The sequence below is a fragment of the Hordeum vulgare genome, chromosome 6H (genome assembly GCF_904849725.1).
Source record: "Hordeum vulgare subsp. vulgare chromosome 6H, MorexV3_pseudomolecules_assembly, whole genome shotgun sequence".
NCBI classification, from domain to species: Eukaryota; Viridiplantae; Streptophyta; class Magnoliopsida; order Poales; family Poaceae; genus Hordeum; species Hordeum vulgare.
The window spans coordinates 556,961,208-556,982,612 of record NC_058523.1 but is presented as its reverse complement, the minus strand read 5'-3'; the positions used below and the strand labels follow the sequence as shown (position 1 = coordinate 556,982,612).

Here is a 21,405-nt window from a genome sequence, read left to right as displayed (position 1 = left end):
TCCAAGCGTTCCCATATGGAATGTCATAATTCCATCTGACCTTCACTGCTTTCTAGATATGTTTTGCTTCCATATCTTTCTTCTCAACTATCTCAGTATACATGAGTTGCGCTATGAGAGTTGAAGTCAAGTTTGTATGACGAACCAATAGGTTTTTCCTCACACAATTATGTGAGACCACATTGTTGACAACCCAGTGGATGTTATACTTCGGCACGTGCCCGTGCACCTTCGCAGGACAACCTGTTTCAACACACTTCACGGTATATTTTGTTGGACTCGATATGTATGTCCGAAAAAACCTCTACGTAGACATAGCTCACTTTATCACCGCATACTTTAATTTTTCTTTGTGTCAAACATAGCCCTGATTTGGACTTGGTTCAGATTATATTGCCATGGAGGCCATCGTTGACAATAATGCCGGCGGATATGTCCTGATCCCATGTAGAAGGAATCGGTACCTCCACTTCATCCTCGAAATTTTCAGAATCCAGATCCTCCGAAACCCATCCTTGTTCTCTTCCTCCATCACCCTGTGCATTTCATCGCCTTCCTCATCCCCATCAGCAACACCAGAGCCAGCTAATACTATCGACTGAATACTCTGCCCAGTATCATGACACTAACATTGTGTGGCACATAATATGACTCTTTCTCGGCTTGGCTAGCATCCACATCCGGTGGCTGTGACCCGGATACATAAATCTCGTTAGCCACTTGACTACCCTGGCCTGGTTCATATCCCATGTTGACTTGTACGAAATTCTCCTCCTTCGCCACTGGTTGCACTAGAGCATATGGGTGGATTCTTCGGTCTCTGGAACGACTTAACATGGACAACCAATGCTGGCTCCTATCTATCAGCATCAACTCCCATTTGACATTTTTACAGGATCTGGTCCACAGTGCATGAATACTGACGGAACAGACTTCAGGATCGAGTCCAAAACTAGTAGTCAACCGGTGCTTCAATTGCCTAATGTCCAGTCTGTCCGGGTCTAAAAGTGTAATGGCGCCTTTTTTAAACTTGCTAAGATCAACCCCCAACTCATTATATCGAACATTACCAGGGCCGTAATAAACAGTCAAATTTACGGGTTCAAACATTTTCACCTGTCAAACATTGCCAGCTTGTCATTATTCGCAACGAACAAATTTATACAAAAATAAAGTACATACACTAAATAAACCTACAATAAAAAGAACCTACAGTAAAAAATCGGTATACCTTCGACGCGTGTGTCCCCTTCTTCTTCCTCTTCACCACACCACCTCCTCACCATCCACACCTCCACCACCCCACCATGGCTCCTCCAAACGAACAAAAAACTACCCATGACACAAAATGAGACCGTAGGTAGGCCGATGGAGATGGGTATGATCTATTGTTTTAGCAGATTAAATAGGAAAATGGGTGGAGAATAGATGAGATCAGAGGGGGAGGGCAAAATGAGGAAAGAAAAACGAGAGAGAGAAGAGGAGTCAGCGACTGAGGACGAAGAAGGGCTCGGTCGGCCTTATCCAGGGGCTCTTCGGCCTCCTGGAGACCGAGGGTCCTCTTCGACCAGCCGTGGGCCGACAACAGGCTCTTCAGCCACCCGCGGGCTCACTGGCCCTCTTCGGCCTCCCGCTAGCCGATAAGACCCCCTTCAGCCCGCCAGAGGCCGACGGAGTGCTATTTTTGATTTTTTTTTCAATTTTAACATACAATTTCTGAATTTGGTACAAAATAGGTAGTATTTTTGAAAGAAAATCAAGTTCCGCTATGTAATGGCATACATTCGATGGGATCAAGGTTAGGCCGAGCTCCCTCATCTCCTATGCCCGTGGTGGATTGGATGGAGCTTTCCCGACTAGCTAGGCCGCGAGCACGTGACACGGTCGCTGGACCATGCATGGCGAGGCGTCGACGCCGTCCATGGTGGTTGGCGGCCGCGCGCCGTGCTACAAGGACGAGACACCGCCGTCCATGGCGACATCCCATGCATCCCAGTCTGCCACCACCTTCCTTGGACGACCAGTCGTGCTGCCCAACGTGTTAGAATCTTGTACACATGTATGTCATATAAATGTATAGATCCACATTTATAGAATCATGGCCTGCGTGCCTATCATGTAGGGGTTAGTGGACCTCTTGTATATAAGTGTACTCTTGTCACATAATCAATCAAGGGTGAACATAATCTCTCCAACTTGGTATCAGACACCAGACACCTCCCATGGACGCGCACGCCTCCTCCCCTGCGCTCGGCACCGCCTCCTCTCCGGCGATCGGCGACACCACCCCCGACGGTTCTTCCCCGGCCCTTCTACTCTTCACCACCCCGGCCGCCCCCGTCACCTCGGCCGCCACTGCGGCCTCCTCCGCGACGACCGTCGCCGCCGCCTCCCACCCCTTTGTCTTCCAGACGAGCGCCTCCTCCCGGGCATCTGGCTCCGTCGCCCCTCGGTCCACCTTCGCCCCCCCTCTTCTCCTCTACACCTCCGGCGCCTCCTCCCCCACCGCGGCATCCCATTTTCAATGACCACATCACCAATCACATCAAGTTTCTTCTCAATCCTGCATATCACAATTACCACAAATGGAAGTCCTTCTTCCTCATGGTCCTCGTCCGCTACGGCGTGACCTATCTCCTTGATCACCCTCCTCCACCCAACGCCGATGCTCAGTACCTTGAGCTCGACGCCCACGTCGCCTTATGGCTCTACGCCACCCTCGCCGACTCCATGGCCGATCACGTCGTCGGTGCCACCACCTCCTTTGCCATATGGAAGAAGATCCAGGACTACTTCCTCTCCAATCGCGCCGCGCGTTTCATGATCCTCAACCGCCAGTATCGCAATCTCAAACAGGGTGATCTCCCCGTTCGGGAGTATGCCCGCCGCATGAAACTCCTCACGGATGGCCTCGCCGACATTGATCACCCGTCTCTGAGATCGACCTCACCACTCAGTTCCTCCACGGCCTCGAAAAGCGTCTCGACACCATCCGTGTCGTGTTGGGCGACCAAGAACTTCCCTTCGACGTCGTCCTCTCTCGGGTCACTCTCGCTGAGGAGTCCATGACCCAGCGTGCCGCCGAGGAAGGCGCCTCGGCGTTCGCCATCCACGGCGGTGGCTCCTACGCCTCCTCCAACTCTGGCGGCGGCAGCCGCGGTCAGGGCGATCGGCCTAACGATCGTGGCTTTGACCGCTCTCAGACCGCCCCGCATGCTCCTTCTCCGGCGGGTCGTGGTGCCCGCAACGGTGATGGTGGTGATCGCGGTCGTGGCCGTGGGCGTGGCCGCACTCCCGCTCCCGCCTCGCCTACGGCTCCCTTCACCGGCTACTTCGCTCCGTACGGCATGGCTATCCCTCCTTCGCGCCCCGGTTGGGTCCCTCCCAACGCTGCTGGTGTTCTCGGGCCTCGCCCGGGATCTCACGCCCATGCCTACCAGATCCAGCACACCGTGCCCCAGCCGCATGCCGCACACTACCCACCGGCGCTCTACTACCCGCCGCCCCCACCGTCATGGGATCACGTCGCCCATGCTGAATGCCTCCCACAGCCACGGTGCTCCTTCGGCCACCCCACCACCGGACTGGTTCCTCGACAGTGGTGCGACCTCTCACATCACCGGCAACCCAGGTATCCTCTCCCCGTCTAGTTCTTCATTTAAGCATTCTGTTCCGTCTATCGTCCTTGTTGGCAAGGGGCATCGCCTTCCAATCACCGCCACTGGCTCCACCACTCTATCTCCCACCCCTTTCACCCTCCGCGACGTCCTCGTCTCTCCCACCATAGTCACCAATCTCATTTCTGTTCGGCAATTTACTCGCGACAATTTGTGCTCTATTGAATTTTACCCTTATGGTTTCATTGTGAAGGATCTTCGCACGCGGAAGGTGCTCCTGATCTCCACTAGCTTCGATGGCCTCTACCCACTCTTCGTCTCCAGCACCAACCGGCCTACTGCGATGGCCGCCACCACCTCCATGTCGGATCTTTGGCACCAACGTCTCGGCCACCCCGGCACCCCGTCATTCTCCACCATCTCTCGGGACTTTCTTAGCTCATGTAATAAGCCACCGCATGTTCCTTGTAATGCTTGCCAGCTTGGGCGACAACCACGGCTACCCTTTTCTCCTTCTCTTAGTAGATCATCCGCCCCATTTGATTTAATTCACTGTGATTTGTGGGCATCACCCGTTATAAGTTTTTCTGGTTTTCAATATTACCTGGTTATACTCGATGATTACACCCACTACTCGTGGTCTTTCCCACTGCGTCACAAATCCGAAACATCCACCGTTTTGCTCCGCTTCTTTACATACGTCCACACACAATTCCACATCATAATCAAAAGCATGCAATGCGACAACGGCGGCGAATTCATCACCAACGCCCTACGCTCCTTCTTCTCCTCAAACGGCATAATCTACCGCTTCTCCTGCCCTCACACCTCCCCCCAAAACGGCAAGGCCGAACAGCTCATCCGCACCACTAATGACGTCCTACGTACCCTCCTCTTTCACGCACGTCTTACACCATCATTTTGGGTGGAAGCCCTTCACACTGCCACCTACCTCCTCAACCGCCGACCATCTCGCACAATCGCCAACAACACGCCCCACTACCTCCTCTATGGCTCACCGCCGGCATACGATCATCTCCGGGTTTTCGGATGCATCCGCTACCCTAACATCGCCGCAACGGCAGCCCACAAACTCACCCCCCGCGCCATCCGCTGCATTTTCTTAGGCTACCCTCTCGAGCACAAAGGCTACCGTTGCTATGACCTCCAAAATCGCCGTGTCATCGTCTCTCGGCATGTCATTTTTGATGAGACGGTTTTTCCATATGAGCCACCCACACACCCGCCGCATTTTGTTACGTCCACAGAAAATCCCGCTGCATGGATCCCACCTACCTCGGCAGCGTTGGATCCTGCACCCGCGCCTGCCGCGCCTTCTCCTCGCCACTTCCGCCGGCCCCATGCAATCTCCTTGGATAGCCCGCCCAACAACCCCTCCGCGGCTCGGGCGCCGCCAGCCACGCCACCAACCAACGCATGCACACCACGTACCCCTTGGCCCAGCCGGCGGCCCAAACCAGGAAGCAGGGCCGGCCCTGTGTTTCAGGATGCACTAGGCGAACTTAATAACATGGGCCCCTATATCCTAAGATCATATATTTTTAGTTTAAAATTTAACTATAATAATTGACTGAATCTATTGATAATAATAATAACAAAATTTTAACTTACTAAATCGACAATAATAATACTGAAATGATAGAGAAATGAAACTAAAATGATATGATTACCTCAAATAAGAACCAAGTTTCGACTGACTTCATCGACAACAATAATAATTTAATTCTTCAGAAAAAGTTTCTTTAGGGGTTTCTTGATGCAAAGTCATTTAGGGCTACGTACTGGATGGATGGATGGACTACGTACTGGATGGAAAAGTACATTAAAAAGTACTTGAATTACTAAATACATGAAAAGTACATGAAAAAGTATCGGATGGAAACCCTAGACATACATGGAAAAAATACTTGAATTACTAAATATAGATGGATGGATGGACTACATACTCGATGGATGGATGCTGCTGATTCTGCTGTTGATTAGTGATTACTCCTCATTCTGAATTTTGATGGATGGATGGGGCATTGGGGCCTCGTACAGCAGGGGCTCCTTCTCGTACAGAATAGATGCAAGAATAGTGATGTCTGCTCCTTCGGTCCTTCTCCAAGACTCCAACGCTGCTTGCCTGCTTCAGATGCAGGTAGATCGAGACGTCGCCGTGCGTTGCTGCGCAATAGTGCTGTGTGCTGATGGATGGATGTTGGATATCCGGTCTGCCGGTCGGCCGGCGCGCGCAGCGGCGGCAAGCCGGCCGAGACCCCGCAGTGCTGAAGCCGACGATTCGTTTGACGAGGGCACTCGAGACGAGGCGTCGAGCCGTCAAGGCGACCGGAAAACGAAGCCACGAACAGGTTTTACGACGTGTGCGTAAACTGGGCATTTGATCGCAGCCGGGCCTAACCCTCTGATTTCTTTCTTTTTTATATATTTTTAATACGCTATAATATACATACATACTATATTATGGGCCCCTTCTGCGTGGGCCCTAGGCGGTCGCCCCGCCGGCCGGCCCTGCTCTTCTGCTATCAACTACTAGTACGACATGACATGACCAGTTAGTCGCCTCCCACTTCTTCCCTGTTAATGTTATGTATGTATGCTCCGGAATCCATACTAATTAATGATTTAATTAAGATACGCTGATCCTACGTACGTACTACGTGGCCGCCACATACATACATACATTAATTTTTCCATTTTTCAATTGTGGTACTTGGTGCCTGCCATGATCAAGTACTATATATGCTAGCTATATAATTGTTGTACTGTATACTGGAGTAGCTATAATTCATGAGGAGCACGTACGCACGTAGCTAGCTGTGCCTGTGGGGAGGATCTAGCTGACTTTGCTTACAAGTTTGAATTAATTAGTGGACAAGCCTAGCAATGCCTCCTTCTGCTCTTAGCATAGCATGCAGCAAGCCACCAGACATTCCTGCACCATTCATGCATATTTCTTCAAGGTCCAAAGAAGCACTGGCTAGCTAGCTATAGCTTGCTTGTACTACGTACTACACGCAGCAGCAGCAACAACAATGGGCGACAGCTCGGCCTTCCCGGGCTTCCACAGCCACAGCTACGACCGCGACTACGCGCGCCCGCTGTTCCGCGTCGCCTCCTTCTCCTCCGAGAGAGGCGACGAGCACGAGCATTCGCCACGAGGGCGCACGGCGTCGTTCAAGGTGGTGCCCGCGCCGTCGCGCCTCTCGCAGGCGATGAGCAAGCTGAGCATGAAGAAGCTTCAGCAGGCCGTCGACGACAACTCCGTGGAAGATGAAGGTATATATGCTTGCATGGAATGGATTCATGGATCGCCGGCCGGAACCTGTTTTTCTCTTCTTGTTCCCTGCATGCATGCAGTCTTGTCTTGTTGATGAGGTGGGTGCTGTGTGCTGCTCAGAAATGGAGCTCATAAAGGAGAAATACACCAAGCTGCTTCTCGGGGAGGACATGTCAGGCGGCGGCAAGGGCGTCTGTACCGCCGTGGCCATCTCCAACGCCATCACCAACCTATATGGTACGTACCTACCTACATACATACCTAGTGCTACTGCTATATATCTAGCTACCTACCTAGGAACTAATTGCAGATGAAACTACAGTTCTTTCTCTCGATCTGTTGAATGAATGAACTTGGTCCTGATGAATTATGCATCATCCATGCATGCATGCAGCAACTGTGTTTGGGACCTGCCACAGATTGCAGTCACTGCCTCCTGAGAAGAGATCAATGTGGAACCGGGAGATGGACTGCCTCCTCTCCATCTGCGAATACATCGTCGAGTTCGCACCAACGGTCCAGGCCAGACCCGACGGAAGCACACACGATGTAATATATGCCAACATCCATCACACATGCATGCTTCCTGATGATCAAGTTGGGGCCCTAACAAATATATTTGTATGTGGCTGCTATGCTAAGTGCAGGTGATGGCAACCTCACCGCGATCAGACATTCTGATGAACCTTCCGGCACTTGAGAAGCTAGAAACCATGCTCCTTGTAAAGTCCCCTCCGATTCAGATACTCCTTCCAATCACAACACATGCATGATCGTCTACTGACTGACTTTGCACGCACTTGCTTATATATTGCAGGGTATATTGGACAGCTTTGACAAGGCAGAGTTCTGGTATGCAGACCAGAGGAAGCAGTCCTTCAGCGAAACCAACAAGTCGTCGTTCAAGCGCAACGAGGATAAATGGTGGCACCCCGAGCCATGTGTGCCGGAATCAGGCCTGTCCGATTCTCTCCACCGTGAGCTGCAGCACAAGAGGGACCAAGCTAGCCAGATCCACAAGATGGCCATGGAGATCAACAATGCCATCCTCTCCGAAATGCAAATCCCATCCTCATACATAGAAACGCTTCCCAAGGTACGCATGCATGCATGTATGCACACGCTTGGCCTTGGCCACGGATCTGATCCATATCTCCATGTAGCTAGTTTGTCCAAAAAATAAAAGCATCAGTTTCCCCCTCTGTCTCTGATAGATTACGCATTTCTGTTGCTCAAACAACAGACTGGGAAAGTCGGGACAGGCGACGCCATATACCGGTACATGTCCTCAGGGGATCAGTTCTCACCGGATCACCTCCTCGACTTCCTCAACTTGAGCTCCGAGCACGAGGCGCTTGAGATCGCCGACCGTGTCGAGGCTGCTATGTACGTGTGGAGAAGGAAAGCTAGCATGACCCACGTGGTGACCAAATGGGAGAATGTTACCGAGCTGAATGCCGATGGGGACAAGAATTTGATCCTAGCAAGCAGGGCCAGGAGCCTGCTGCTGTGCTTGAAACAAAGGTTTCCAGGCCTCTCACAGACCACCCTCGACACAAGCAAGATTCACTACAATAAGGTAATGATTAACAGGATTATTCACTGTTAAGTTAGTTACTGTGTGCCTATCTATGCTATGTTGTACATCTCTCCGAAATGTCGTGCAGACAGTATTATCAGAAACTGTTTCAGCAACCGCATCTCTTCAGGATATATACCAGAAGAGATCTGTTTTACTAACAAAGAGAAAAACAGAGACGTTATACATCATATATATAGCTAACCTTTTTGAATCTTCTTTGCCCCCTCTGACCCACAGGATATTGGACAAGCAATACTTGAAAGCTACTCAAGGGTGCTCGAAAGTTTGGCCTACAGCATTGTCTCATGGATAGATGATGTCCTCCTTGCAGATGAAAATGCAAAGCAAGGGAATAGCACCAGAATACAGAAGCAAGTGTTCAACCATGTCTCTCCTCAACGCTGACCATCGATGATGAACAAATCATAGAATTAAATGAGTTGATTCATTTGCTGCACGTCATGACTTTACCCAGTAGTGTGTTTGACATTGTTTTTGTGAGTTGAATTCATGTCATGATGTGTGTAATTACATGTATGACAGCTTTAGCACATCCTAGACCCCCATCAAATAATAAAAGGGCACAACCATTAACTGTTTTTGTTCAAAACGGAGACAAGAACTTTGGCTCATCTCTCTACACACGGTGGCAGTTGCACACACACACGATTTTTATCTCTAATTATTTTGATAAGTTATTTTGGACCATGGAAAATAACTCTCTAAAGAAAATAAAGTTATTTCCGTGATGTACGACCCAGTAGCGTAGCCAGACCAGCGTGTCAGGGTGGTCCAATAATATAAATATTTACATGCATTTATTTATTTTCAAAGAAATATATTTTTGACTACACTATATACATACTTTGGAGAAATTCCAGGGTGGTCCATGGACCACCCTGTCCACCCCCTAGCTACGCCACTGGTACGACCAGTCGGGCAAGCAAAAAGACATTGTACCAAAAAGGCAAGCAAAAACAGGGAGAAGTGAGAAAAAACCCTTGCTATACAACAAAAATGCATCCCTAGTTGATGCAGTGGCCGGGAAGTGAAATTCTCCCCATTTTTAAGAAATGGACCCACCAGTCCCAGGGCCGCTCAAGCGAAGATGGGTGAGGAGACGGACGGGGCGATTGGCGGGGCGACTTGCGGGGCAACGCCGCCACTCGCCTCCCTGCCGACTCATCGACATTCGGCGCCTCCCGACGAGACTGCCGGGCCATTTGCTACGACATCGGTTCATGCGCCTGATGCGGCCTTTACAGGGACAGTTACCGTGGCTCGTGGGACAATGACTGTTGAGCAAGTGGTTGAGCAACTTCGGGAATTTGTCTCTTCGTCGTATAGGTGGGAACCAGTGTTGATCGCAGAGAATGTGTTCAAGGTGGTGTTTCCTATCAAGGAGGATTTAGCACGTCTGCTCAAGTTTAGCATGTGCAGAGTGTCTAGCACGAGCTGTGTGTTAGAGTTTGATGTGTGGAAGAGCGATGAGCCACAAGGAGTGCTTCTTCGTCAAATTTGGGTTCGTTTTTCGGGAGCTTCGTCCAAGGCTGTCAATGTGGGCGAAAAAAAATTAAACACGGTCCAGTTTGTAAATTTTTTTGACTTCAAAGATCAGATTTGTCAATTTTGCCACCAAAAAGAAAATGTTAGGATAAATTTTGCGTTACCTTTTTCTTTCATACCGTGACGCCTATTTTCATCGAGACCCCACGCCAACACCGTCGCACTCAGCACTATGCCTAGATTAAACTTATGCCAAACATGATCGATCGATACATCACCCAATTTTATTTTATTTTCTGATTTGCACTTCCTTAACACCCATCTCGTGGCCTAGCTCACCGCGACACTATCAAATAACCCACCCTAGAACATTGAATCTAAAGAAAACACAACTTGCAAAGATACATTCATGCCTCAATTTTGGATTAGCATATGGATTTTATTTACTATTGATTGATATTTCTAACATCACATGGATTTTATTAATTCACGTAGATTTTTTTTATTGTTTTTTGGTTGAAGTAAATGAAGGTTTTTATGCCAAGCCGCAAATCCGAAGAGCAACCAAACACCAAACCTTCCTTGCGCGCCGCGACCGCCGCCGGCGATGGAGCCGTCGCCGTCGCCGTCGCCGCCTCAGGCGTCCCCCTCCTCCGCCGTGCGGGTACTCTCCCGCGCGCCTCCCCCCGCCTCCGCCCCCTCCTCGGCTGCCGCCTCGCCGCCGCACGACGGCGGCGTGGTCGTTGTCGGTTTCGTGGGCGCCGCGGGGAGCGCCGCCGCGCGCCTCGCCGACCGGATCCTCGACGCCCCCGTGTTCTCCCCGGGCGGCTCGGCCAGGACCCTCGCCGGGGGCGTCAGGTACCACCGCGACGGGGACAAAAGGATGGTCTTCCTCCACCTCGCCTCCCCGCCCCCGACCCCGCCGCGGGAGGCGGGAGGCGGAAGCAGCGGCGACCTCCCGGAGATGCTCTTCATGTTCTCGGTGAGTGTTGACTCTCACTGTGATTCAGCCATGGATGGATGGATTAAGCTCACCGGATTCCACTCTTAACTCTCAAGCCCTCGATTCCGACGTGATCCAACTGTTGCGCTATGCTGTCTTCTGACATCATACCAGACTCTCTCGCACTAATTTCTTATGGTTGCTCGCTAACTACTGATGCAAAGATGGAAACTTGAGAAGAAGCCGGGGGCATAATTTTGATATGCTGTATTCAGATTTCAGACTGTATACATTACTTATTTCTTATTATGCTAACTTTGGCATTGATCATTCTGGGTTGTTGAGTACAGTACATATCCTTTTCAACTGGGTGTTATAATTCTTATGCTGACTGCTACAAGTTCCATTGACTGTTTTCTCATCCTCATTTGTAAAATGTAACCTGAACATGAAGTGGGTGTTGGTTTGCAAATTTTTACCTGGTTTTGGAAATTCGATGCTAAGGTGGAAGGGTTAGCGCTGCTTCCCTTATTATTATCATTGTTATTCTGTTTGTTTGATTGATTCACCAATGTAATGATAAATAGCTTTGGAAACAGAGGTGACTAATTGAAGTTTAAGATTCACTTATTTGAAGGTTGATTCTGATATGCGTGTTTATATTTTTTGGGGAAAATTCTAGGTTTGCCATGTAATAATATTTCTCCAAGAAGGCTTCCGGTTCGACACACACATCTTGAAGAATTTTAGGCTGCTGCAATCTTCCAAGCATGCTTTTGCACCATTCGTGAGATCACTAGTAGCACCGGGAGCACCATCCAAAGCTGCCCCTTCTGGCACACCGGGGACACCATCCAAAGCTACCCCTTCTGGTACCCCGACTCGACCTACCCGCAGGGCTTCATCAATCTCCCCTCCGTCACGCCGTGGAGGTCACTCGGGACGCCAACCCTCAGCCATCTCGTTGATGTCAGGAACCGGTTCACATGCTTCTGTGTTGCCAGGTCAATGCATCCCTGTTGTCCTCTTTGTCTTTGAGGATGATATCATTGATGGTCCAAGTGCTGCAACAAATTTGGATGATATGGGGGAGACATCTTCATCAAATCAGGCTTCTGGTACTTCAAAAGGTTCTGGCTCAGTGGTAATGCTCGCCCGACCTGCCAACAAATCTGAGGGTAGTTTCACCAAGAAGCTGCATTCCTCTCTGGAAGGGCAGATCCGTATCTTGCTGAAGAGGTGTCGGACACTTACCGGTCTGGATTCAGGGCATAATGGTTCAAGGGGTGCTGTTAACGTGAGCCATCTTCCTTTGTTCTCATTTGATACATCCAGAGTTGTTGCCCTGTTGGACCGGTCAATTAATAAGAAACAAGAGCCACTGGATATCATCGCAGGACTGTTTGAAGATTCTTTCAGCTCCAAGTCAATGTTGGATGTTGCTTCATTAGAAAATAACTGCCAATCTGCAAACCACGAAGATGTTCAGTTGATCAAGGATTTTATATTTCGGCAGTCCGATGGACTGAGAGGGAAAGGTGGGTATTCAGGCAATGCGTCTGCTGGCTCTGTTGCTGGTGTCGGTATGGTGGCTGTGGCAGCAGCTGCAGCAGCTGCATCCGCATCATCTGGGAAGCCAGTTAGTGTTCCTGATCTCCCTAGTTTTGATAAATGGTTCTCCATTAGTACATCTATTCTATCTGGACTTATTAGTGCAAAAGATGGGATCGATAATTCCGAAAGTATGAGGGGATCATCTACTCATAGAAGTTCTAGTTTGAAGAATGAACAATCTAGTGCTATTGAAACTGCTTTATCTTGCTTGGAAAGCAACAAGGGGCTTAACATGAAATTTTCCTCATCGTGGTGCCAAAAGGTGCTTCCAGTTGCTAAGGAGGTGTACTTGAAAGATTTGCCTGACTTTTACCCAACTAGCGTGCATGAAGTGCAGCTACAGAAAGCATTGCGATCCTTTCACTCAACAGTCAAAGGACCGGCTGTTAAGGTATTCTCCAAGAAGCTAGAAGATGAATGCAAGACAATCTGGGAAGCTGGAAGGCAGCAATGCGATGCTGTCAGCCTTACTCGCAGGCCATGCAAGCACCAGCGTCATGGTAAATTATCTTCATCAGCTGCTGTCGAACAGCATTCTAGTGGATACGTCTTCCTCCATGCATGTGCCTGTGGACGGTCACGTCGCCTTAGAGATGATCCTTTTGACTTTGAGACAGCAAATGTATCATTTAACTGCTTCTCCAATTGTGAAGATCTACTACCCACCCTTGTGCTACCGAGGGGGGTTGATGCTGGTTCATTTCCGGCATCCTCTTGGCGTTTGGTGCGCCTCGGAGGAGCAAGATATTATAAGCCAACGAAAGGATTGCTCCAAGCTGGATTTTGCTCAAAGGGCAAGTATCTTTTGAAGTGGACAATATCGCTTGGCAAAGGACAAAATGGCACCCATGCTACCACTAAATCTTCCTCCATGACATCTAATGTGAACCCCCAGATTCCACCTGCTGTTTCTAGAGAAGTGAAGTCCATTACAACCCAAGTCACACCAGAAATTAGATCTGCGAAGCTTGAAAATCCCAGAAAACAACCTGAAGTGCAATCAACAAACAACTCAGCTATTAGTTTTGGTAAAGGTCTTCCAAATTTTGCTATGAAAAAGCCTTTTGCTGAAGTTGTTGCTGGCAGCACAACTAAAGATTCTGAGTTTCCTGCTCTCCAGCTGAAGAGACCACCAAAACCTGTCAGCCGAAAAGATGAACGGCAAGTGAGTGTAGCGGAACAGACAAATGGCCGAACCAATGCAGCTCTCAGTCAAGGACCTGTAGCTGAAAATGAATCTGAGAAGATGAGCAAAAATATGAGTAGTGAAACTGCTGATGGGAAGCCCTTTCTACAGATCGGGAGCAACATAGTGCCAGTTAGTGTTGGAAATGAGACTAAAGAAGCTGCTCAAACCGTACAACAGTTTGTAGTATATGTGGGATTTGAGCATGAGTGCTCGTACGGTCACCGTTTCTTACTGTCAGAGAAGTATCTCAAGGAGATTGATTATGAAAGATCTTATCAAAACAATGAAGCAGAAAGTAAACACAGTTCACACAAGTTGCCCCCAAATGCATCTAAGTCGGCAGCAACTACAGGAAATGTAAACAATGGGCGGAAAGCCAATAGGCCAATGGAATCATCAGGGAGAAATAGCAGGCAGCAATTGCTTCAGCCTGGCACTGATGGGGATACCTTGCGGCCTGCTCATATTCTTTCAGAACCACATAATGTCAGAAAGGGAGAGCATTCTCTTCAATACGTTACAGCTGATGATGGTGGAGAAGCATATTCACTGTTGAACAGAAATCTGCCAATATATATGCACTGCCCACATTGCAAGACCTCAGATGGGAAGGGGCATCAAGATGTAAAGGCTGCTGGTGCTGTGTCACAACTTCAACGGATTTTTATCGTAAGTTTAATTTTCAAGCTATAGTTCATTTGTCAGCATTTATATGATTTACAGTGGGAACATAGATTGATAGATGTTAACATTTTATTTCTAATACTGTTCTTTAAGCACTCCCTGCTTAACATTGCAGTATCTATATAACTGATCTTTATGTCACTCCACTCATGTTGCTTTCCGGCGCAGGTGACGCCTGATTTCCCTGTTCTGTTGGCTAGCTGCCCAATCGTGCAGTTTGAGGTGAGTACAATCAATCAACAATACATATGTTATCTTCTCAAAACTTTAATGTTGAGCAAACAAATTAATAAATTGTAGTAATATAGATCATGTGAACTCGTGCATTATCATATTTATTACTAATGGATTCCTTGTTTTTATTCCTTATGGGTATCAGAGGTCATGCCTGCCATCAAATGTATCTGACCGTGATCAACAAGGATCGTTCAGCCTTGGATGTCGAGTTCTCCTTCCACCCGAGAGCTTTCTTACCTTGCGGCTTCCATTCGTGTACGGTACCGAGACAAGGGATGGAAGCACATGCCCACTCAAATACCTCGAGCAGCAACCAGAGCTCACAGCATGGCTTGTCGGAGGCACAGCTTTGCAGATCGTGTCAGCAGGACACGTCGCCGAGAAAGAAGCCAACGTGTTGTGATGAACTTGAGGATCTAAAGCTTTGATGAGTGGTTCAGGCGTAACTCTACTCACTTTCAGGGCGTGCATGCAGTAGCCATCAGGTAACTTTGTAGTAGCAGTAGCTTTGCACTCTCTGCATTACGCAACATCGCTCTCTTTTCATGAGATAGGTATAACTTTATTTGTTTCTTATTCTCCAGTATGTATCCCTGCACTCAAGGCATCGGATCCCAGGTTACTTGCTTGCCAGTGCATGTGATTGGCATATCGTGATTCCTGTCAGAGGTGTTTTGCTTCTGCTCCTGGATTTATTTGTGCTGCCAAGCTGTTGATGTACCTACTAGTGGTACAACAAGAACACTGCACAGCCAGAGATACAGGTATATATACGACCACAGTCTGTATTCCTACTTTTGTGTGCCATGGCGATAGATCATTGGTGACTAGTAAGAGAAATGTGTGTTACTGATGAGTGATGATGCAGGTAGTCGGGCCAGTTTAGCCGATGGTTCTAGGATATGTTTTGTTTAGACCCACCCTAGAGATGAACCATATATTCCAGCACCCTAGGGATGCTTTCCTTTCACCTGCAAGGCATGGCAATTGTAGTTTCTTTGGTGTGATTCTGAAGAACTCCAGCTGAACTGAGCAGAACAAGTCATTTTGCTGCCTGCCTGTGTAATTGTGTCTAATTAAGTCTTTGGTTTGACGTGTACTGATGTGCTTTGCTACCTAATCTTCTCTTTTATTGGCTGGCTCACTGGCTGGTTGACTGACTTCTGGGCTTGTTGAACTAACGAACCATCTGCAAACGCAATGATCGACGAAAGAGATCTCAAGTAAATGCAAACAATAGCTTTATTTTGTTTTGTTTTTGTAGCCATGTTCACTGTTTGTTTCTTCAGCCAGCCATGCTTGCTAGCTAATGCTTAGAAATAAAGTAGTAGAGAGTCTGAAAGCCACTCCAGATAGATGCCCAGCTAAGTAGTAGTAGTAGTAGTAGTATTCCCTACTCGTCGATCGTCATGCATGCTGGTCTACTCACACAAGCAAACGTATAATACTAGGGACCCCATCGGTAGCCTTGTGCGTGGTTGGACCAGCCACCTGAAGTGCATACATGCACCTTAATTATGTATGGTCCCAAAACACTAGAACAAATGTGTGAAAATGCAAGCACATGTGCCAAGTCTAGTACTTAAACCCCATTAGGTTGATTTCACGGTAAAGGACCTAACCCCATGAACGTCTTTACCGGAAAAAAGAAAACCTCGTGAACATGCTTAATTAGTTATCACACTTGACGAGTTGACAAGGAAACTCAAGTGTAGTAGTAGTGGCAGTTAACTGCTAGCTAGCGAGTAAGACTACTTGTAGCTATTTCGGCTTGGGAGTTTGATTGTTAGGTGAAATAATTTGGAAGAAAGAAAGAAGAAACAAACGCGTGAGATGAGAATGAGATCGATCGATCGATGCCTTATCCATCTTCCGATCCATCGAGCATGCACCGTATGTGTGACTACTCTTTCCTTGCTGTCCGTTAAAGTGCATATAACGAAAGGAAAAATATACTTGGTGCAGGCGAGCTTGCAGGACCTGGCCAATACCCTACCGTCACACCACTCACAAAAGCTGAGAATACCACGCAACTGAGAACCATACTGAAATATGAACAACATTTAAATAAGTTAAGGGAATATTCAACTTTGTTCTGAATCCCAAGTTCTTACTCAAGACACTGAATATGTACTTAAACAATCAGCAATGCCATAGTACACAAACAGGTGACTGTATAGGATTAATAAGTGCAATTACATTAGCCTTCAGACTCACACTCTCACTGCAAAAAGAAACCCCATTCATTATAAAGGGGCCGAACAATCAACTCATGATAAGCTCAATACTTTTAAGTGACACAAACACCCAACTGCTACCGTTTTTCTCATGCTGAAAGCAGTTGCGTGATTTTGCGAGTCCAATGCCAATACTACTTTTATTTTGACCCTGCTGCCACATCCAGCCAGCTGCATTTTCCATATGTCTGATTCACAGGATCTTCTTGGATTGGTAGGCACAACTCATAGTAAGCTCTCACACAACTTACTACTTCTGAAATGAGTTTTACGGGCCCCAGTATAGGTTGTTGGCACCTATCATTTCTTTTGCTCTGTCCACTAGAGCGGAGAGAGGTACAGTGTGCTCCATGAGTCCTACATCATCCGAGAAATACCTGTAGTTTTCAGCCCTTGAGAGGCTCTGCTCTACCAGTAGCAGTGCTTCCAGCATCTGGTATTTGTTGAAACAGATTGTGTAGCTGGGATTGCACTCCATCATGCATACAGCTAATTCCACTATTGCCCTCATGACTCCGGGGCAACAAGCAGTGGGCTTCATATTTGCATTCAGTGAACTGATGAGCCCCTTTATAAACATCTCCTTGGTTTGGCCACACTCCAGTTCTTGAGCAAAGTCTTCAGGTATGACTTTGCATATTTGTGAACCAAGGCCAGCAAGGACCTCCAGTTTTGTGCCCTCTTCATCCATAATGCCTTCCAGCACCTGTAGTGAAAAAGTAATTTAGTTATAATTGCACCTACTTAGTCATGTGGTGATCCATATTTAGTTGCATTACACACAACAATTGTTTTACGTATTAAAAGTCACAGTGCTCAGATTACTCAATCACGTTAAATAAAATTAGAATGCAATGCAAGAAAACGCACATGAACATGTATGTTGGTGCAAACACTTGCATGGATGTATGCTAGTTTTTCGTAGCGATATATTTGTAGGAATCTGAGGATTGGTTGCAGAGACGTATGTAAATTGTAAGTTAGGTACCTCTGGCAAGATGTGTGAGAGCTCCTTGAGGTCTGCTTTGCTGAGCATGGATTGAGCATGCACACACATGTTCTGCAACAGGCTTGCTGCTGTGTACTTGTACCTGTCAGCATGGATCATAGTGGTGAGTTCCTTGATGAACGCATACCCTGCTTCCGCCGAGATAGCCAAACAGTTACTGGGGCTCTCCACTGATAACACTGTTAGTGCTTGACCGGCTATAATTTGCAGGGACTTGTCTGAATCAGTGACCGAGGGCACAACATCTCGTCTAAGAAATGCATGCACCAGCCTGCTAATGATAGCTTGGAAGTGCCCAATCTCCTGCCTTGTGTTTCCATCCATGGCAAGGTCTCTAAGGATCTCTGCTGCCAACTCCTTAAGTTGTTGGCTGCAGCTCCCATTGTCATCCAAGATCCCTGCAAGATTGCGCAGAAGGAAAGGATGCTCTGAAATTTCGTGGCGCAGTTTTACACCAAACCTCCCTTCAATGCTTGCTAGTCTTCTCAGCACCTTCAACGCTGAACCTTTCAGCAGCCTGTGATGCGCCTCATTTATGTTTTCAAGGACGATTCTGCTGCTTGTAAATTCTATGATCGTCGAGACAAGGCCTGCTTTGCTGATTTTCGTGCAATTTTCAATATCAAAGGAGCTAAGCCTTTCAAGAATTATCATGCCCAGTACAGGGAGGAAATCATGGTCCACCTGTTGCTCCTCCTCTGGAACAGAACACCATCTTGTAATGTACTTCCAAAATTTCAGTATACAGCTGGAGTTTTGTCCATCTATTAATTTAGATGGCTCCTCCACAGGAATCAAGCAGTATATTGCCATCTGTTTCCAGAATTTGAGTGGAGGACAGTTGTGATGTTCTTCCCTGTCAGTGTCAGCTGGCTGGATTGGGGTTTCTTGTTTTGGCTCTTGGCTATCAATGTACAGAATGGAATCTTTTACTTTCATACGGTGAACAGTGTGTAGAAGTGAGGCTATACCCTGCATTGCCCCAGGGATAGGGGCAACTCGGAGGCTCACAGCAAGCTCGGCGAGGACCTTTGCAGCAAATAATCTGATATCTCTGTATCCTGCTTCACTTGTCAACTCTAACATGTTGAGCAATGTGGCAACTGTGTCGGTGGAGCTGGTGAATTTCGAGATGGTCATAGTCCTGAAGGGCTCCTTTTTCAGAAAACTGTCGAGCATCTGAAGCCCTTGGAGGTGCATCTTGGGTCTATCCGATTTCAAAGATTCCATTGCAAATTTGATGATGCTGATATCTTTTGCAGAAAGTATATGCCCTTCCATGTGTTTCTCGAAGGCATACGAATAGTACAAGTCGACATATTCCACCCCCCGCTCACCTCTGAGTCCAGCACCACGGATGAGAAATCTTTGAAGGATGAAGGAAAAGACCTGGATAATGCATGCCACAATGTAGAGTGTTCCTTGTCCAAGCACAATCACATAGAAGATGCCAAGAGATGTTGCAAGATTTTCATGTCATCGTTGCTTGTCTGAACAAGGGCAATATACCTTAGGCCACAAAGTCCATCTACTGCAACCCCGACATGCACTACGGCTGCCGGAATCTGGAGGTTACCAAACAACACTACCACTATAGAATATGCTTGCAATATCATCATCGTATCCCTGAGGCAGCCAGGAGTGAACACTAACATAATTGCCGCTGCAAACATACACAAGTTTATGATAGTTTTGTGCCAAAATGCCAATTTTCTACCGATTGTCGAATCTGCCAGCTTCATAATGCCTGGGAACCTCAGCTTGCTGATTGTCAGTAGGAGCACAGCCACACACAACACCAGGTATAGTATCAATTTCGGAACTGAGTTTGTGAAGGTGGATGGGCTATCATTATAATAGGCTTCACAGCTCTCAAAGTCATATGGCACAGAGGGACCCAGAAATAGAATTGCAACCATAGGACTCCATAGCGATACGGCACGGCGTAGCGGATTGCGTGCATGCAGTCTTGGGCATAGAAACTGGCAAGTCACCCGTATGGCCAGTATGGCGACAGGTATAAGAGAAATATTTATTTCTCGCCGGTGTGGAGTCCAGATCAACAGGCACATGAAGGCATCAAAAAATAACACTATGACAACCAGCCCGTTCCATGGAAGAGGCTTTAATGCGTCTCTGGTACTGAAGAACAAATGGTAATCCAGTCTGTTGTTGCTGCTGCTGAACATCCTGAAGTAAATGTCCATACAATTAACTATTGGTTCATTAAGGGAAAAAACTAAATATTATATGTAAGAAATAGTATCATGCGAAATATTCCACCATGAAAGTAATGGAAAATGAGGCTTTCCAGTTTTGAATCGTCTATAGCTTACTACATATATCTACGGAAGGAATAGTTACTAAATATTTCCATGGTCCCTCAATCTGTTATATCACCAGATTTAGCATGTCTGTCAGTTTGTTATTAACTGAGCACATCCCTCTGGATCAAAACAGTGCAACCATGTGTCTGAGAAAAACACAGAAACAATGCAACCCTTCCCTTTGTTTCCTCTCACCCAGTAAGAAACTTACTCAGTTTATTCTTACAAAAAAAGGGGGGGGGGGGGGGGGGGGCACTAGGAAGTTGTTGAACGGGTATGGTAGGGGCGGCGGTGTGGGATCTAAGAGGGTGGTGGTTGGCTGTGCAACATACGTAGTCGCCAGTAATTTCCTGGGGAGTTTCCCTTAGTGAATTGCCTCATGTTTGCTACACTACTTATTTGAGTTATGAAAGGAAGTCTATATATCCTTGAACTCTGAATGAAGTCTTGTGCTAGCTCCATGTGTTGGACTCTATCTATCCTATGAAAAACCCGTGGAATTGAAAATCAAAATAAAACCATCAAGCAATATGATTATTTTCGTTGTATTTTAGCTTATTGTCCTCCTTTGCTTTGGTTTCTAATCCAGATCTTGGAGGACAGATCCTGGAGGAAGGGGGCCCGTGTCTACGCAGTCAACCGGAAAGATGAAGCTTCAATCCCCTGGGTAGCATCAGGCAGACAGGACTTTGGTACTGCTGCTAGTTCAAATAATAAATGTACTTACTAGGACTAGTATTGAGACTTGAGACTGTCATGCTTGTTGTCAAGTTTTTTAGTATATTCTCTGGAAAGGAAAAGAAAGGATACTTTTATCTTCATGGAGGGGACGGCAAGGGCATTTAATTTAATTTTAGAATTTCAGGGCGTGCATTAGTTTTACTTGTTGTGGAGAGAAAAGCAATTTGACAGTTGTGAGCTGTGGCGATGTAATAAAATTTGTTAATACTACTAAAACTATGACACTGTTAATACTACTAAAACTATGACACTTATTTTGGACCGGAGCTCATATGAGCTCGGGTGCAAAAACATCATGTCCGTATTATCATACAAAAATAAAATAAAATCAGATATGCTCCAAGCTTAAGGTGTTATGATGCAAAAAACTTGAGTGATGGGCAGTACAAGGTAGCACGTGTGGTGTTGGGCCAAGGTG

At 47.3% G+C, this 21,405-nt stretch overlaps 3 protein-coding genes across 3 annotated transcripts; 2 read left to right on the top strand and 1 right to left on the bottom strand.

The window, feature by feature from the left end:
- Window positions 1–6,540: 6,540 nt before the first annotated feature.
- Window positions 6,541–9,110, top strand: LOC123402976 (rop guanine nucleotide exchange factor 3-like). The gene is made up of 7 exons (XM_045096950.1): window positions 6,541–6,917; window positions 7,039–7,155; window positions 7,313–7,467; window positions 7,566–7,640; window positions 7,736–8,014; window positions 8,162–8,497; window positions 8,738–9,110. The coding sequence occupies exons 1-7, from the start codon at window positions 6,674–6,676 to the stop codon at window positions 8,903–8,905; spliced, it is 1,374 nt and encodes a 457-aa protein (XP_044952885.1). The 5' UTR covers window positions 6,541–6,673; the 3' UTR covers window positions 8,906–9,110.
- A 1,503-nt stretch (window positions 9,111–10,613) lies between these two features.
- Window positions 10,614–21,203, top strand: LOC123405901. Its single transcript, XM_045099419.1, has 6 exons — window positions 10,614–10,988; window positions 11,632–14,421; window positions 14,605–14,658; window positions 14,816–15,158; window positions 15,258–15,437; window positions 20,836–21,203. Exons 1-4 carry the CDS (start codon window positions 10,614–10,616, stop codon window positions 15,074–15,076), a joined length of 3,480 nt encoding a protein of 1,159 aa, XP_044955354.1. The 3' UTR covers window positions 15,077–15,158; window positions 15,258–15,437; window positions 20,836–21,203.
- On the bottom strand, window positions 15,437–20,070 carry LOC123401533. Its single transcript, XM_045095361.1, has one exon. It carries the CDS (start codon window positions 19,198–19,200, stop codon window positions 17,755–17,757), a length of 1,446 nt encoding a protein of 481 aa, XP_044951296.1. The 5' UTR covers window positions 19,201–20,070; the 3' UTR covers window positions 15,437–17,754.
- Window positions 21,204–21,405: the final 202 nt, after the last annotated feature.

Coding starts and splice junctions, on each gene's coding strand:
- LOC123401533 (XM_045095361.1), bottom strand. CDS start 19,200: ATGGAAGGGCATATACTTTCTGCAAAAGATATCAGCATCATCAAATTT.
- LOC123402976 (XM_045096950.1), top strand. CDS start 6,674: ATGGGCGACAGCTCGGCCTTCCCGGGCTTCCACAGCCACAGCTACGAC. Junction 7,468..7,565: donor CCGACGGAAGCACACACGAT/GTAATATATGCC, acceptor TGCTAAGTGCAG/GTGATGGCAACCTCACCGCG. Junction 8,498..8,737: donor GCAAGATTCACTACAATAAG/GTAATGATTAAC, acceptor TCTGACCCACAG/GATATTGGACAAGCAATACT.
- LOC123405901 (XM_045099419.1), top strand. CDS start 10,614: ATGGAGCCGTCGCCGTCGCCGTCGCCGCCTCAGGCGTCCCCCTCCTCC. Junction 14,422..14,604: donor AACTTCAACGGATTTTTATC/GTAAGTTTAATT, acceptor TTTCCGGCGCAG/GTGACGCCTGATTTCCCTGT. Junction 14,659..14,815: donor GCCCAATCGTGCAGTTTGAG/GTGAGTACAATC, acceptor TATGGGTATCAG/AGGTCATGCCTGCCATCAAA.